This window comes from Macrotis lagotis, chromosome 5, assembly GCF_037893015.1.
Source record: "Macrotis lagotis isolate mMagLag1 chromosome 5, bilby.v1.9.chrom.fasta, whole genome shotgun sequence".
In the NCBI taxonomy this organism is placed as follows: Eukaryota; Metazoa; Chordata; class Mammalia; order Peramelemorphia; family Peramelidae; genus Macrotis; species Macrotis lagotis.
This window is the reverse complement of record NC_133662.1, coordinates 106,926,295-106,942,903: the sequence shown is the minus strand read 5'-3', so window position 1 is coordinate 106,942,903 and position 16,609 is coordinate 106,926,295. Positions and strand designations below refer to the sequence as shown.

Genomic DNA, 16,609 nt, shown 5'->3' with positions numbered 1-16,609 from the left:
GGCCAAATTCCAGAACTAACAAATAAAAGAGAAAATCCTGCGAGCAGCCAAAAAGAAACAATTTAAATGCCAAGGCACTGCAGTAAAGATTATGCAGGACCTGGCTGCATCAGCATTAAGGGATCGAAGGGCCTGGAATGAGATATTCTGAAGAGCAAGGGAGCTTGGAATGCAGCCAAAAATCCACTACCCAGCAAAACTGAGCCTTCTCTTCCAGGAGAAAAGATGGATATTTAACAAAAGGGTAGACTTCCAACATTCCAACCCAAGCTAAATAGAAAATTTGGACATCAAACAGGAGACTCAAGAGACACATGAAAAGGTTTAAAAAAGGGGGGATGGCAAAGAAAAAATAACTGCTATCCAATAAGATGAAACTGGCTATATACCCACTTGGAAGAAAGACTCTGATAACTCTCAAGAACTGTAATTCTATTAGAGAGAATATACTTAGCCAGAAATGATGGACACTCATGATTTTTCTTTGACTCATATAGAATGACTTAAAACCAGGGATAGTAAGGAGATGGGAGGATGGAAGAGATTGAATGGGGTAAATGTCATTACGTTAAGAGGCACAAAGGACCTATTGCAATAGAGGGGAAGAAGGGAGGAGATGAGAACTGCCTGAATGTTACTGTCATCAGATTTGGCTTAAAGTTAACACACATACATACACTCAGTTAAGAAACTTATCTTACCTTTAAAGTATTAAAAGGGGAAAGGGGGAGGGGGGAGGAAAAGGGGAACCAACAGAAGTAAGGGAAGGAAGAAGGGGCAAAGGGAAAGGGGAAAGAAAGGGGAGAGGGTTGGATATAGGAGGACAAACACACTGAAGGGGGTGGTATTCAGAAACAAAATACTGGGGAATATGGATAAAGTGAAAAAAAGGAGAAAAATACAAACAAAGGGAAGATAGCATAGAGAGTATTAAAGAGTTAGTAATTATAACTTTGAATGTTAATGTGATGAACTCTCCCATAAAATGTAAGCAAGTAGCAGAGTAGATTAAAAAAAAACAGAATCCTGGGGTGGCTAGGTGGCATAGTGGATAAAGCACTGGCCTTGGAGTCAGGAGTACCTGGGTTCAAATCCGGTCTCAGACACTTAATAATTACCTAGCTGTGTGGCCTTGGGCAAGCCACTTAACCCCATCTGCCTTGCAAAAAACTAAAAAAAAAAATCCAGAATCCTACAATATGCTGCTTACAAGAAACTCATTTGAAGTAGAGATACATATAGAGTAAAGGTAAAAGGTTGGAGTAAAATATATTTTGCTTCAGCTGAAGTGAAAAAAGCAGGGGTAGGGGCAGCTAGGTGGCACAGTGGATAAAGCACAGGCCCTGGAGTCAGGAGTACCTGAGTTCAAATCCAGTCTCAGACACTTAATAATTACCTAGCTGTGTGGCCTTGGTCAAGCCACTTAACCCCATTTGCCTTGCAAAAACCTAAAAAAAATCTAAAAAAAAAAAGCAGGGGTAGCAATCCTTATCTCGGACAAAGCAGCTGCAAAAATAGATAGTGTTAAAAGAGATAATGAAGGAAACTATATCCTTCTAAAAGGTATCATAGACAATAAAGTAATTTCAATACTAAATGTGTATGCACCCAATGGTATAGCATCCAAATTCCTAGAGGAAAAGATGTGTATGCACCCAATGGTATAGCATCCAAATTCCTAGAGGAAAAGTTGAAGGAGTTACTAGAGGGAGAACTCAACCTCCTGCTCTCAGATTTAGATAAATCTAACCATAAAATAAACAAGAAGGAAGTTAAGGAGGTAAGTAGATTGTTAGAAAACCTAGACATTGTAGACTTATGGAGGAAACTGAATGGGGACAGAAAGGAATATACTTTTTTTTCTGCAGTACATGGCACTTACACAAAAATTGACCATGTACTAGGGCATAAAAACCTAATGATCAACTGCAGAAAGGCAGAAATTGTGAATACATCTTTCTCAGATCATAATGCAATAAAAGTCATATACAATATTAGGCCAGGGAGATACAGACCTAGAACTAATTGGAAACTAAATAACCTCATTTTAAAGAATGAGTGGATCAAACAACAAATTATAGAAAGAATTAATTATTTCATCCTAGATAATGACAATAATGGAAACAACATAACAAAACCTATGGGATTCACTCAAGGTGGCTGTCAGGGGATATATTATATCTCTAAATGCTTACATGAATAAATTAGAGAAAAAAGGTAATCAATGAACTAAATATGCAACTAAAATAGAAAAAGAACAAATTTAAAACCTCTAATTAAATACCAACTTAGAAATTCTGAAAATTAAAGAAGAAATAAAATCAAAAGCAAGAAAACTATTGAAGTTTTCAATACTATTGAAGTAATAAATAAAACCAAGAGTTGGTTTTATGGGGAAAAAAAGCAATAAAATTGATAAACCTCTGGTCAATTCAATTAAAAAATAAAGAAGAAAACCAAATTGCTAGTATCATAAATGAAAAGGTAAACTCACCACCAATGAGAAGGAAATTAAAGTAATAATTTGAAATATTTGCCCAACTGAATGCCAATAAATTTGATAATCTAAATGAAATGGATTAATATTTCAAAAAATTTAAATTGCCCAGGTTAAATGAAGAGGAAATTAAGTCTCTAAATAACCCTATCTCAGAATAAGAAATTCAACAGCCATTGTTGAATTCTCTAAGAAATATTCTCCAGAGCCAGATGGATTCACAAGTGAATTCTATCAAACATTTAAGGAACAATTGATTCCAATTCTATATAAATTCTTTGGCAAAATAAGTAAATCCAGAACTCTGCCTAACACTTTCAATGACACCAATATGGTGCTGATACCTAACCCAGAAGAGTCAAACAGAGACAGAAAATTATAGACCTATCTCGCTGATGAATATAGATGGAAAAATCTTAAATAAAATTGTAGCAAAAAGTGAACAAATTATCACTAGAATAATACATTATGATCAAGTAGGATTTATCCCAGGAATTCAGGGTGGGTTCAATATTAGGAAAACTGTCAGAAATCATATGATTAAATCAATAGATGCCTAAAAAGCTTTCACAAAATACAGCACCCCATTCCTACTAAAAACACTAGAGAGTGTAGGAATAAATGGATTCTTCCTTAGAATAATTAGCAGTTGGGGTGGCTAGGTGGCACAGTGGATAAAGCACTGACTCTGGAGTTAGAAGTCCCTGGGTTCAAATCCGGTCTCAGACACTTAATAATTACCTAGCTGTGTGGCCTTGGGCAAGCCACTTAACCCCATTTGCCTTTCAAAAACCTAAAAAAAAAGAAGAAAAAAAAGAAAAAAGAACTGAGTCAAATTAAAAAAAAAAACAAGCCATTCCCCAATTGACAAATGGTCAAAGGATATGCAAAAAAGCAATTTATAGATGAGGAACTCAAAGCAATCCATAGTCATATGAAAAATGGCCCTAAATCACTAATTATTAGAGAAATGCAAATTAAAGCTTCTCTGAGGTACCACCTCACACCTCTCAGACTGGCTAATATGACCAGAAAGGGCAATGATCAATGTTGGAAAGGATATGGGAAATCTGGGACACTAAGACATGTTTGGTTTATCTGTGAACTCATCCAACCTTTCTGGAGAACAATTTGGAATTACACTCAAAGGGCAACAAAAATGTGCATACCCTTTGATCCACCAATACCACTACTGGGTCTATACCCTGAAGAGAACTATCAAAAATGGAGCAAAGCAATCAGAAAACTCATTCTACTACTTAGGTATTTAATGAGTGTTGATTAAAAGAAAATACAAATGGAAACAATGTAAAGATTATCAGACAGCCTAGTGTGAGGAGGTGAGGGGAGGGAAGGGGGGGGGGGGGAAATTGTAAAATTCAAAACCTTACAAAAAATTATAGGTAGAAACAAAATATTTTTAAAAAAGAAAGAAAATGCAAAAATCTTGCAGCTTCCCAGAAAAACCCTTCAATGAATAAATGCTGTTGCTAGCGTTGAAGTCCCACCTCCTAATGAGCAAGTTTAGACTTCAAATATTCAGCCTGAAATGTAATGACAACAAATGCACTCAGAAATCATCCCTGTATATTTGGCCAAACCTGGCAGCTATTTCTTTAGTCAATCATTGAATTGTCACTTGACTCCCATCGGGTAAAGACAAAATGCAATTGTTAGCAGCCTGTTTTCCTTCTTGATTTGGCTTCCTTTATATCCTGTTTCCACTTGCAGAATTGTAGATTTAAAGCTGGATAGGATCTTAAAAGTGATGTAGTTCAAAATACTAAAGTTCAACTCTAGAACTTTCATGTACAAATGATCAAGGGAAGGAAAGTATGCAGGACATTAAATAATTATGATAATAGCTAACATTTTTGTAGTACTTTACCAAGTGCTCATTTTCAGATAAAGAAAGTGAGGTTCAGAAAAGTTGTATCTTTAGTGGGATAGGGGAAGGATTTGATTCCCAACCCCCTGATCCCAGATCCAGTCCACTTCTTCATTGTACCCCACTGTTAATCTTTCATCATGAATTTATTAACCACTTCCTGTATTGCCAAACACTATGCTAAATATTGGGGATACAAAGAAAGGTACAATAATGTTACTAAATAACAAGCTTGATTCCAGAGAAGAGAGATGGAAAAAAAATAACCTTCCCCAACTCCTTTGCAAAGGAGGGACTAAGGATGTGAAATACTGCATGTGTTATATCAGATTTTTTCAATGTATTTATCAGTTTTGTTGATGCTCCTTTCCTCTTTTTTAAAACAACTTTTTTTACAATAATGGCTGAAAAGGGGTGAGTGGAATATTCTCTCTTAAGAGTTAATATTACTAGTGAAGTCCTCTCAGGGTTAAAAATCATTAAAACAAAGATAAACTAGTACTCTTAGACTATTCTTAGAAGAAAGAGGGAGAGAGGTCTTGCATTCTCAGTCAGATACCCTCCTGGATTCTGTTAGGGAGGGAAATAGTGGAATACTTCCAGAGAAGAGGCCTTGAATTCTTAGTCACCTATTTGATTATAGACTTGGAGAACAGTAGACTGCCTCCTCTTGTTTGATGATGAGTACTAAACTAAGAAGACAACAGAGTTTCTTAGAAGACCTTGCATACTCAGACATTAATTCATTTAGATAGACAACAAAAGGCTATTAGAAATCTTCTGATATCCTCACTATCTGGATGGTGAGGTAATATTCTATGAAAACATTTTATTCTTCTCTTTGTTTAAAGGGTAGATTTTTCAGGTAAAGATTGTAATTCTGAAAACAATCAATCAGGTTGGAAGGGGCAGGATCGTGATAGGCTATATAATTTTGCTTGGCTGTCACTTCAGGGCAGCTCCTTGATCTTCACTACCTTTGTAAGACTTGAAGTGTCCTTTTCTTGAGAAAAGCCAAAATAAACTTTCTTTTTTGCTCAGAGGTGTCTCTATAATTTTTAAGTGCATTTTTATCCCACAGAAGGGGAGGAACAGAGAAGGAATTTAAATGATATAAGCACAAAAAATGTATTTAGAAATTATTTAAAGTCTATGATATCACCCAAAAAAGGGAGGAAAGAGGATTTTTTAAAAATTACCATGACACCTGAGTGGAGACTTGAGGCAGGAGACTAATTAGAAAACTATTGCAGAGGCAGCTAGGTGGTGCAGTGAATAGAGCACCGGTCCTGGAGTCAGGAGGACTGGAGTTCAAATTCGACCTCAGACACTTAATAATTATCTAGCTGTGTTACCTTCGGCAACTCACTTTAACCCAAATTCCTTACAAAATACAAGAAAAGAAAAGAAGACTATTCCTGTAGTTCAAGTAAGAAATCATGTGGACCTAAACTATAATGATCTGTGAGTATAAAGAAGAGGATGTAAATGACATATGTTGTGAAAGCATTACAAAATATTATTTGTTATATAGGCTAACTCTCTAAGGAAGGAAGGAATACTGGGGAAAATTTTGTTGATATTAAAAAAAGACAAAAAAATTATTTTAAAAATATGATAGACTATTTGATTAAAATTTCCTCTACCTACTTATTTTGATACTAGGAAATGCTTGGAAGCATATTGTCCCAAACTATCAAAAATGGAGCAAAGCAATCAGAAAACTCATTCTACTGCTTAGGTACTTAATGAGTGTTGATTGAAATATATGGGGTGAATGAGAGTATGGAGTTGAAGGTGATATCAAGATCGTAGACCTGAATGACCAGGAATGTGGTGGTAGCCTTGGAAGTAATAGTGAAATTTAGAAGAAGAGAGGATTTGGGAGGAAAGATAATGAATTATATTTTGACAAGTTGAGTTTGAGATTTCATAGGATACTCAGTTCTAGATGCCCTAAGCGTATTTGGATATCGAGGACTATTGCTGGAGAGAGACTATAGCTGTATATATAGCTCTGGGAATCATGATAATTGTTCCCACCATAGTTGATGAGATCACCAAATGAGACATTATAGACCATAGACCAAAAGAAGAAGAGTATCAAGGACAGTGTCACAAAAACCTAGAGAGGAGTTTCCATACAGGAGTAGATAACCAACAGTGTCAAATGCTGAAGAGAGGTCAAGAAAAATGAGAAATGTTAAATAGAAATTAGGTTTGGCTTTTAAGAAAACACTGATAACTTTGGAAAGGGCAGTTTCAGTTGAACTGATGATGTCTAAAATCTGATTATAAAGAATTTAAAATCTAGCAAGATGAAAGCAAGCAGAGGCAACAAGTGTTGCTGTCTTTCCCAAATACTTTAGCTAAGTATGGGGAAGAGAGACATAGGACAAGAGCAAGAAGAAATGATTGCATCTAGTAGTTAGTTTTTACAGAGAGAGAAGGCATGGGAGGGTTTAGAGACAGCAGGGAAATAGCCAGTAGATGGGGAGATATTGAAGATGATGGAGACCAGGGATGATGATAGAGGAAGAAATCTACTGGAGAAGGTGGGAGTACATGTGATCTTGGGTACAGGGAGCTGCCCTTAGTGAAGAAGAGTACAAACTCTTCATCCCAAACAAGATCAAAGAACAAGATAGTGGGCGATATCTGAATAATTTGAGATGAAAGGGAGGGAATAAAAGGGAATTGAATGACCTCGATTTTTTGAATGAATTAAGAAATGAAATTTGCAGTTGAAAGGGGAGGGGAGGGGTGGCTAGGTGGCACAGTGGATAAAGCACCAGCCTTGGAGTCAGGAGTACCTGTGTTCAAATCTGGTCTCAGACACTTAATAATTACTTAAGCTGTGTGGCCTTGGGCAAGCCACTTAACCCCGTTTGCCTTGCAAAAAAACTAAAAACAAAAAAAGGGGGGGAGGGGAAGTATGTTGTGGGAAACTTGAAGAGAGATGATATGGTTAGAAATAGTCAATATGGAAAGTGAAAGGGAGGAGTAGATTTCCTTGCTGCAGTTATTATCCAGGTAAGGTTAAATGATATAAATTTTTTAAAAGACCCAGTCAGCATAGTTCCTAATTTCTTCCTGATCCATTTGACAGCATGTGAATGAGAAAGAAGAAAGGAATAACAAAATAAACATTTATAAATCAGATGATTTACAGTGCCAGACACTGTGCTTACACTTTTACAAATATTATCTCATTTGGATATTCACAATAACCCTATAAAATAGGCATTATTATTATTATTCCCATCATACACTTGAAGGAAACTGAGGCAAACAGAAGTGATTTACCCAAGGTCACACAGAAAGAGTGTGAGACCAGTTTTGAACTCAGGTTTTTCTGACTCTAGACTTGATACTTTATTCACTGTGCCAATAGGAAAAGAATAGGATTATTGCTTTTTAAGGTATAGAGGAAAAAGGAATTAGATGATTAGATAAAGGAATTTTGGAGCTCATGAACAAGGAAGTGGCAAGATGGCAAGATCAAGGTTATAACTAATCTGTATGCATAGCCACAGTGGAGGGGTGAAGTAGATCATGAAAGCCAAGCAGTGTACAAAACTGGGAAATAGTATGTTGAAGTCTCCTACTAAAAGGGTAGGAGTGGAGTCAAGAACTAAAATCAACCAAGGAGGAAGGAGAAAGTCCTAGAAGTGGTAGGAAACTTCCAGCAGGATGTAAATTAAGGGATAAATTTGGAGATGGTGGGCCTCAAAGGGTACAGGTTACTTAGTGAAGGTGATAAAGTGTGGAAGAAGCAAGGAGAAATACACCGAATGTTAGAAGAGTGTCCTACCTTGACCAGTGAGTTTGGGGTATGATAGAAAGTATAGCCAATACTAGAAAGAATATGAGGAGAAATAGTCTTCAAAAGGGATCTAGATCTCTGTGAAATACAGAAGATGAGAGTGGAAAATTTTTAGGTGGAAGGTTTTTCATTTTGGATTGAGTAGGCATTCCAGTGGACACAGTGAAGGAACAGACAGTAGTGGAACAATAGTGGGGGAGGAAGTTTGGTGTAGTTAGGAATAAAAGATTTGATAACTGGGGATAGGAAATGGAGTTTGTAAATCAGTAGCTTTGTACATCATTAAAATGGAGCAGTTACAAGGTTGGGAGTATGTAGCATATCAGTTTTAATAAAAATCATCTCTTACGTTCAATCTTATGGTATAAGAATGTTATCTTTTCCTATGAGGTTGCAGAAGTCTTGCTTCACAACAAAAAGAAACAGTAGTTATGGGAGCCCAATTAGGAGACAAGAGAACCAAAAATGAAAGACCTCTCTTCAGGGAATGGATTGGATTACCATATTTCTCCATGTATCGATACACCCTTTTTCAAAAAATTTGGAGTCTAAAAACTGGGAGCATCTTATACAGTAGTTGTAGATTTTTTACTCGCATTTTCTGCTTTTTTTGTTCCTTTTTTCACATTTGTTATTGGTATATTAGGTTACATTTTGCCACTATCTGCCCAGAAATGGCTCAGAAAAGATTTTCATCTAGTGCTGAATTCAAAGTCAAGTTGATCCAGTTTGCAAAAGTGAATGGAAATCCATGCTGCTGAATGTAGGTTTGATCCTCCAACTGTGAAAATAATCCAAAACTGGCTATGAGAAAAAGTAACCCTACTGAAAGCACCCTGTCTTCTTGGCAGAAGAAGGTCATGAGAGGCAAGTCAGCAAAATGACCTGATTTAGAAAGGGAATTGAAGAGATGGATTGAAGAGCAAAGGGCAGTTGGAATTCCTATGTCTACAAAGATGTTCAGTATCAGGCAAGAAGAATTGCTGATGAAAAAGAGGTGACTGGTTTCAAAGGAGACACAATTCAGGTTCATGAAACTGAATGCACTAAGCATACATCCATGCAAACAGACTTGCCTAAAAGGTGCCTGAAAGCTATGAGCAGAAGGTCCTTGAATTTCATGATGAATAAAACTTGAATACAATAATTTTATGTAATACATTTTTTCAAATTTTGGGCCCCAAAATTAAGGTGAGTCTTATACATGGGAGCATCTTATAAATGAGGAAATATAGTATAGCTCATCTGGAGTTAGTCTAGTGAAGAACACATGAAAACAGTCAAATTCTTCCTTTCATCTTGTTGGAAATTAGTTGGTAATATATAGCTCTTAGAAGTGTATCTGAAGATAGAATGTGTGTGTGTGTGTGTGTGTGTGTGTGTGTGTGTGTGTGTGTGTGTAATTTTTCTACAATTCTGTAATTGAATGCCCTCCTCTTTTCCCACCCTTCAGCAGATACTTCAAACCTCATCTCTCCTCAAGGTTCCTATACCATCTCTTCTCCATTTCCTTTACCTTGCCTCATATTTGACTAAGAAAATAGAAGTCTTCAGGCATAAGTTTCTTTGCCTCCTCATTCTACATCTTAACCTTTTTATCATTATACCTTATCTCTCTTCCTTTACTTTTTAATCTACAATAAAGCCATTCTTCTTAACAATTCCAATTCCTCTATTTCTATCCTTGATCCTATCCCCTCCTCGAAGCTGACCCAGAAATCATCATCTCCCCACTCCAATTCACAGACTCTCCCTATCTAATGGTTCTTTCCTTTCTACAAACATACCCAGGTTAGCCTTTACTTGATCCTACTATCCCTTCCATCTATTGTCCTATACTTTTTTCCTTTTACTTCCAAGCTCCCAGAAAATTCTGGACATACTCTGCTCCCACTTCACTTCTCAATTTCTTGCGATTTTCTACTTTATCTTTTAATGGAAAACTGCTCTACAAAGTCACCAATATTCTCTTATTCGCTAAATCCTCATCTCTGTCCTCATTCTCTTTGACCTTTTTGATCACTCTCTCCACTGCATAGTCTCTCCTCTTTGTGTTTTATGACATTAGTCTCTTCTGGTTCTGCTACCTGTAACCATTTCTTCTTAGTCTTCTTCACTTCATCATTATCTATGTCTCTTCCAGTAGTATAGACTCTAAATTTCTGTCCCAAGCCCTCTTTTCTGTCTATACCCTTTCTCCTGATGACATCAGCTTCCATGAATTCAATTCTTATTACTGTATAATTACTCCTAGATGTATAAATTCAATCCAAGTACAGTCATGCACTACCAACCACTGGCCATTTCCGTTGTCCTATAAGCATTTCAAACAAAAATGGCAAAAGTACATTTATCTTTTCCATAAAACTCACTCTTCTTCCTAACTTCTCTATTTCTATTATAGAGTACTATTATTTTCTTGTATTCAAGTTCTCTGAACCCTTCATTCTTCCCTCTTCACCTCCCTAATTCCAATTAGTTGTAAGATTTTGCCAATTCTACCCCCCACAAGATCTACTGCATTGACTCTCCCACCCTTACTTCCTATTTCCCTCTCCATTTGCACAGCCTCCTTCCAGCTTAGGCTTTTAACACCTTTCCTCTAGACTACTACAATGGCTTTCTAGTGGCTGTTCTACACATGTGCCCAAGACAAACTTCAGGAGCTCATTATTGCCTTGAGAAAACAATACAAACACCATCTATTTGGCAATCCAAACCCTTCACAATCTAATTCCAATCTACTTAACCTCTTCTCTAAGGTCCTGGTAGATTTACTAATTATTATATTTTAAAATTTGTAGTAGATTTTTTAAAAAATTTGTTCTGGAATCCATCCAATCTACTCACAAAGAATTTAAGTCTTTTCTTAATTCTAGGGTTTTCCTTCTAGTAGTCAAATTATTTATTTTTATTCTTACCAAGTACAAAGCATTAGGAATTTATTACTATCCTTCACATACTCTACCAACCTAGTCAAATCAGCTTACTTCTGTTCCTCATACACAGCATTCCAACTCTTCTCTCCACCCTCTTTGTATATAGACTGTTGCCAATGCATAGAATTTATAACCTCTTTCCCTTTATATCATAACTATAGAATGCCTAATTCCCTTCAAAACATAGCTCAAACATCACCTCCTAACAAGAAGCTTTTCCTAACCTTTTCCCCAGTTAATATATGTATTATGGATGGATGTATATAGTGTATCTATCTATCTATATGTGTATATATATATATATATATATATATATATTTATACACATACATATGTATTATATATATATATATATTGCTTTTATTTTTTTGTTTTCCTCTTAGATAGAATTCAAGTTCCAAGAAGGAAAAGGCTATTTCTTCCACAGAACAATCTTTCAAACACCCAATGAAACTATAATGCCCACAGCCTCCCTCAAACAAATCTTCCTTTCCCAAGGCTAAACACCTGTAGTTCCTTCAAATGATTCCTGAAGGATATTACCACATGGTTCCTAACCATCCTGCTTGTCCCTTCCTGGATTTGCTCTGACTTAGCACCGTTTTTTTTCCTGAAAACAAAATATCCAGAACTGAGCATAAAACTCTAGACACAGTGTGACTAGGTTAGTAAATGTGAATATAACCCCTTGTTTTGAACCCTGTTTCTCTCATACATAATACATACAGACCATGATTAAGGCTCATGTACAGCAGGCATCTGAAGTTAACATAAATATATGGCAATTTCCAAACATTCAAACTTTATTTCACTTTGAAAACAGAGTTCAAAACAAACAATATATTGAAGTTGTATTCTAATCTTCTCCAAGTCAAACCTAGGACTCATATTTTTCCCAAAGCAAAGTGCAAAAACGAATGCATTGGATTGACTATGAAATTGTGGAAGAAAATAAAGGTAGGAGGGATTTGAGGAGTGTCTTACCACTACACTTTCTAGCCATGTGACCCTGGACAAATCACTTATCTTTTTTGACCTCAGTTTCCTTATCTGTAAAATGAGCTGGAGATAGAAATGACAAACTATCCCAGTACCTTTGCCAAGAAAACCCCAAAGGAGGTCATAGAGAGGTAAACTCAACTGAAACCACTAAACAACTGCCTTACTTACAACACAGCTTCTTTTCTAGATCAGATCAATTGTCTATACAACCCAGAATGCTAGTCTAACGGGTACCAATGGATATTTTGAGGGGAAATGTTAGTTTTCCTTTCTTAATGTAAAGGCTAGGGATATATCCTGAGCCTACTTCATAGTCCCCTAATAATGAGCTATGTACTTAATTTATTTAAATTCTTTCTTGAAGAACTTTATTTATATTTTCAGCCTATAAAATTAATATGGATGATCACTCTCTCATTTAATTTTAATTATGCTGACACATCATGAGATCATTACTATTTTAAAATGATTCTATATACAATATGTCACATGTATAATCTAATCCATATGCCTCAGGTTCAAAATGACAAATTATAAGACCAGACCTGGTATAATTCATCAAAAACAACATGGGAACAAAATAACTTAATGAATGAACAAGAATCTGAGATATTTAAAGCAAAAGTAACAAAAAGATACTCCTATAACTTTAAACCTCCACCTAAACACCTGAGAAAATACCCTCTTGGAACTTGAATCATAAAGTCTATGTTTTATTCCATAGACAATATATGTAACACTTTTATGTCCCTGAATATCTAAGGACAGGCCTTACCTTCACAATATAACATTAACTTCAACATACTAAAGTTAGTATGAATTCAGGTTATGGCTCATTTCTGGGTTTCTGTCCTCTGTCTCTTTCAGGAGGATCAAAACGATGTTTACTCAAAGCCAATATTTTACAAAAAAGCAAAATGTTAAAATAAGCAAAAATTAGCCAAATTTTGATGACTATGTATACAAGACAAATAATTCTGTATTTACTAGACTGAAAGGGAGTTTAAAATCAAACAAATGTAAAAGTAACCAACTCCATGCCATATGAGAATGTGATCCATTCAATACACTTTATGACCTTCTTGTTGTTTCAGTCAAGTCCAACTTCCTGTGACCACATTTGAGGTTTTCTTGGCAAAGATGCTGGAGAGGTTTGTCATTTCCTTCTCCAGATCATTGTCCAGATGAGGAAACCGAGCCAAACAATGTTAAGTGACTCGCTTAAGGTCACATAGCTATTTAGTGGCTCAGACCACATTTGAACTCATAAAGATGAGTCTTCCTGTTTCCAAGTCCAGTGATCTATCTACTTTGCCATCTAGCTGTCCAATTTCTAAACAATGAGCAAAAAAAAAGGTGGGGGAGTGGTAAATGATACAATTAATTTGAAGTAGGATAATCAATACTAGGCAGTATTACAATGCCTATATGGTGTCCTCAAGAGAGCCTCAGAGTTAGAAAGAACAATTCTAGGCAAGTCACTTAACTAATCAGGACCCAAAAAGGTTTATTATTTTATCTGCATTGGCAAAGGTAGTTTACTCTTTCCTGCTTAGGTCTGGGCAAGCCATAAATAGCTTCATTAATATATTTTCTTTTTCTGGAAAAAGAAAAAAATTCTATAAGTGATTCATTATTCATCAAATCAAACTAAAAAAGTGTATAGGAAATGTCATTTTTCTACTAGCTTAGAAAAGGTTCATAGAGACCCAGAAAAGCTGAATGGTGTCTCACAATACCCATGATAAAATCCAGGTGAAGTTGAAATCTAAACCAGCACATCCTGATTGCCATTTCATTGAAGATGCTCCGGAACTCTGTCCCACTTTTGGCCTGATTGAAACTAGATCTACAGATTTTTCAGGATCATATAAGGTTTACCATGTAAATTCAACTTTTTCCACCCAACATCCCTACCCTTCCCAAAGAACTATCTCATATAGCAAATCATTTTTTTAACTTTAAAATTATCAATAAATAGTAACTTTCTGTATGGTGAGGAATATGTATTTTCTCTCTTTGACCAGCCTTCCATCTTTAAAAAAAAAAATCATCATACCTAATACAAGGCTACTACTCAAAAATAAGTGTTGCTGGTTGCCTAACTTTCCTAGGATAGAAGTAAAAGACCACTAATGATTTATATTCTCCCAAGGTTCTACAATTTTGAAATGCTAGTCCAATGTAAAAAATACAACCTGGTAACTCAAGGGAAGAACACTGTCCACCACTGACCATTTACTGCTAAATGTGTTTTAGAAGATATCTTTAAAGAAATATGTAAACTAAGCAGAAAAAGATTTTCTTTAAAAAAGATGATCTAATTGGGAAAATATCAGTAAGACAGACCAGTAAATTCAGCTTCAAAATTTTAAAAATTCAGTTTCTGTTTGCATAAAGTTCATTGCAGTTCAGAGAGAAAAATAAAATATTTTTAAAACCATGAAAAGTCTGAAGGCACAAAGACAAGAAGTAAAGATTCAAACCATAAAGTGTTTCAGCAAATTCATTTGAAAACTTTTAATGTCAGACAAATTGACACAAGTGTTATTTGTATTGTAATCATATTCAAAATTTCATAACATCTATTCATATAAATATAGCACTTAAACTGTATATCATTATTAAATAGTGCAATTTATTACAAAAATGTCAGCCCATAATTATGCACAAAGGGCCTCTGGGTAGCTGAAAAGATTCTCTCTCCCAAATGATTCCTACTGTAAAAGACAAAACACTATTACATACATTCTTTCCAGAAATGTAAAGAAAACAGTTAAGTACAGATGCAAATGTTGCATAAAGGCAATTTACTCTTAAACTATATTTTCTTATAATAATTATATGTGTTCCTTCAGGTAGTTTCTCTCTTCCTATGTTATTAACATTTCTCCTATATTTGAGTTATTAGGCACCCCTATGACACAGTCCAGTTTTAATATTCTCCAGACAGATGCTTTCTAAATGTTGAAGGAACCTTCTACAGAGGAGAAGTAGGGAACACGGGAGTCTGGTGGTATTCTTTTGAATACTTGCAATTGGATTTATTCCCTCTCAACAAGAACACTGTTAATTGCTCCTTCTTGATAACTCTTTATTTCTATAGTCTGCACTGCAAATTCATGTTAGGTTTGTTCTAGGTCAACATACACATACCTGAAAATTTGAATGAACTATGCTATTGAGAATGTGATCACCACCAAAATCATTATAGAAATAAACAGTTTTTAGTGTTTTCTCTGCCACTGACAAAGGAAAGAACATTGGACAACTTTGCTTCTCCGTGCCTCAGTTTCTCCACTCATGTATTGGGCATGATAAACTTTCCCAATACCCATTTCAGTAGGATCTCCTGAGGATAAAAGAGACCAAGTAGCTGGAAATGTGTTTCCCCCTTCAGGGGAAAGCTGCCATTATCAAAGGTATTATAGAATTACAAAGTACAGTAGCTATTATCATGATTACATAAAATAATACGTGTCCGATCCTTCATTGCTATTCTTTTGGGATGGACTTTAATCTATCCGTCAAAACAAAGCGAGACCGCCAATGAGGAGCAAGACGCTCCCCACACACACACATACACATCAGACACAGGGATTGCTGAAAGTTGTGGAAAATTATTGTAAGGAAAGAATAAAACTCTCCCGCGTTTTTCTACTTCCCCGGACTTCGATTCAGCACCCGGAGTGGGGGGGAGGCATTCAAGATTCAGGTGTTTCACATCTGTTTTGCGACTGCTTTTCGAGAAGAATCACCCAGGAGCGAGAAGGGACCCTCCAGTAGGGTGGCGGGGTCAGAGTAAGGCATCAGGGGCCTCCAGGGGCAGGATGGGGCTCACTTACCTGGGGGCAGGTGCCGCGGGGTCCTGCGAGACCACGGGAGGCGGAGGATGGGGAATGAAGACCCCACAGTCCGCGGGCTGCTGCTGCTTCTTCTTGATTCTCCAGATGCCGAAGGCGGTGTGCTTCTTGGGCGCCCCGACGGGGCTGGGCTCGCGCTGTCCTCCCTGCTCCGACATCTCGGCCCCTGCCTCTCCTGCAAGTTCAGGTGCTGCGGTCCCAGCCCTTCTGCGCCTGGAGGACAAGCCTCCGGGGCTCGGGCTCCGCCCTCTGGGCTCTGGAGTCCCAGGCGGGGATCAGCGGAGGTGGGCCGGGCTGAGCCCGTGCAGCGCCGCAGCCCGAGCCTGAGCTGGGCCGGGACCCGGGCGGGCCTGGCGCGTGCCCTTCTGCGCTGCCCACGCGGGGCGACAGCCCGGGGTCCCCAGGTCGTCCTCACCCGCGCGGTCTCAAGCCTGCAGGGACCGGGCACCTGCGAGCCAGCGACGCCTGCTGGAGCCGCCCGGGTGCAGCCACCTTCCCTGTCCTCACGTGCGGGAGCCCTGGGCATCCCGCGCCCTCGTGGGCACGTTGGGTAGCGTGTAAGAGGCGCCCCAGTGACTCGGCCGCCCCATGTCG

General features: G+C 37.3%; 1 protein-coding gene across 1 annotated transcript in view; it reads right to left on the bottom strand.

Annotated features, from left to right (window-relative positions):
• Positions 1–16,188, bottom strand: part of CRYBG1 (crystallin beta-gamma domain containing 1) — a 280,505-nt gene extending 264,317 nt beyond the window's left edge. The window contains exon 1 of the mRNA XM_074187268.1: positions 15,998–16,188. Within this exon, the coding sequence (XP_074043369.1) occupies positions 15,998–16,173 (176 nt within the window). The 5' untranslated portion in view covers positions 16,174–16,188. The remainder of the gene's footprint in view (positions 1–15,997) is intronic.
• Positions 16,189–16,609: the final 421 nt, after the last annotated feature.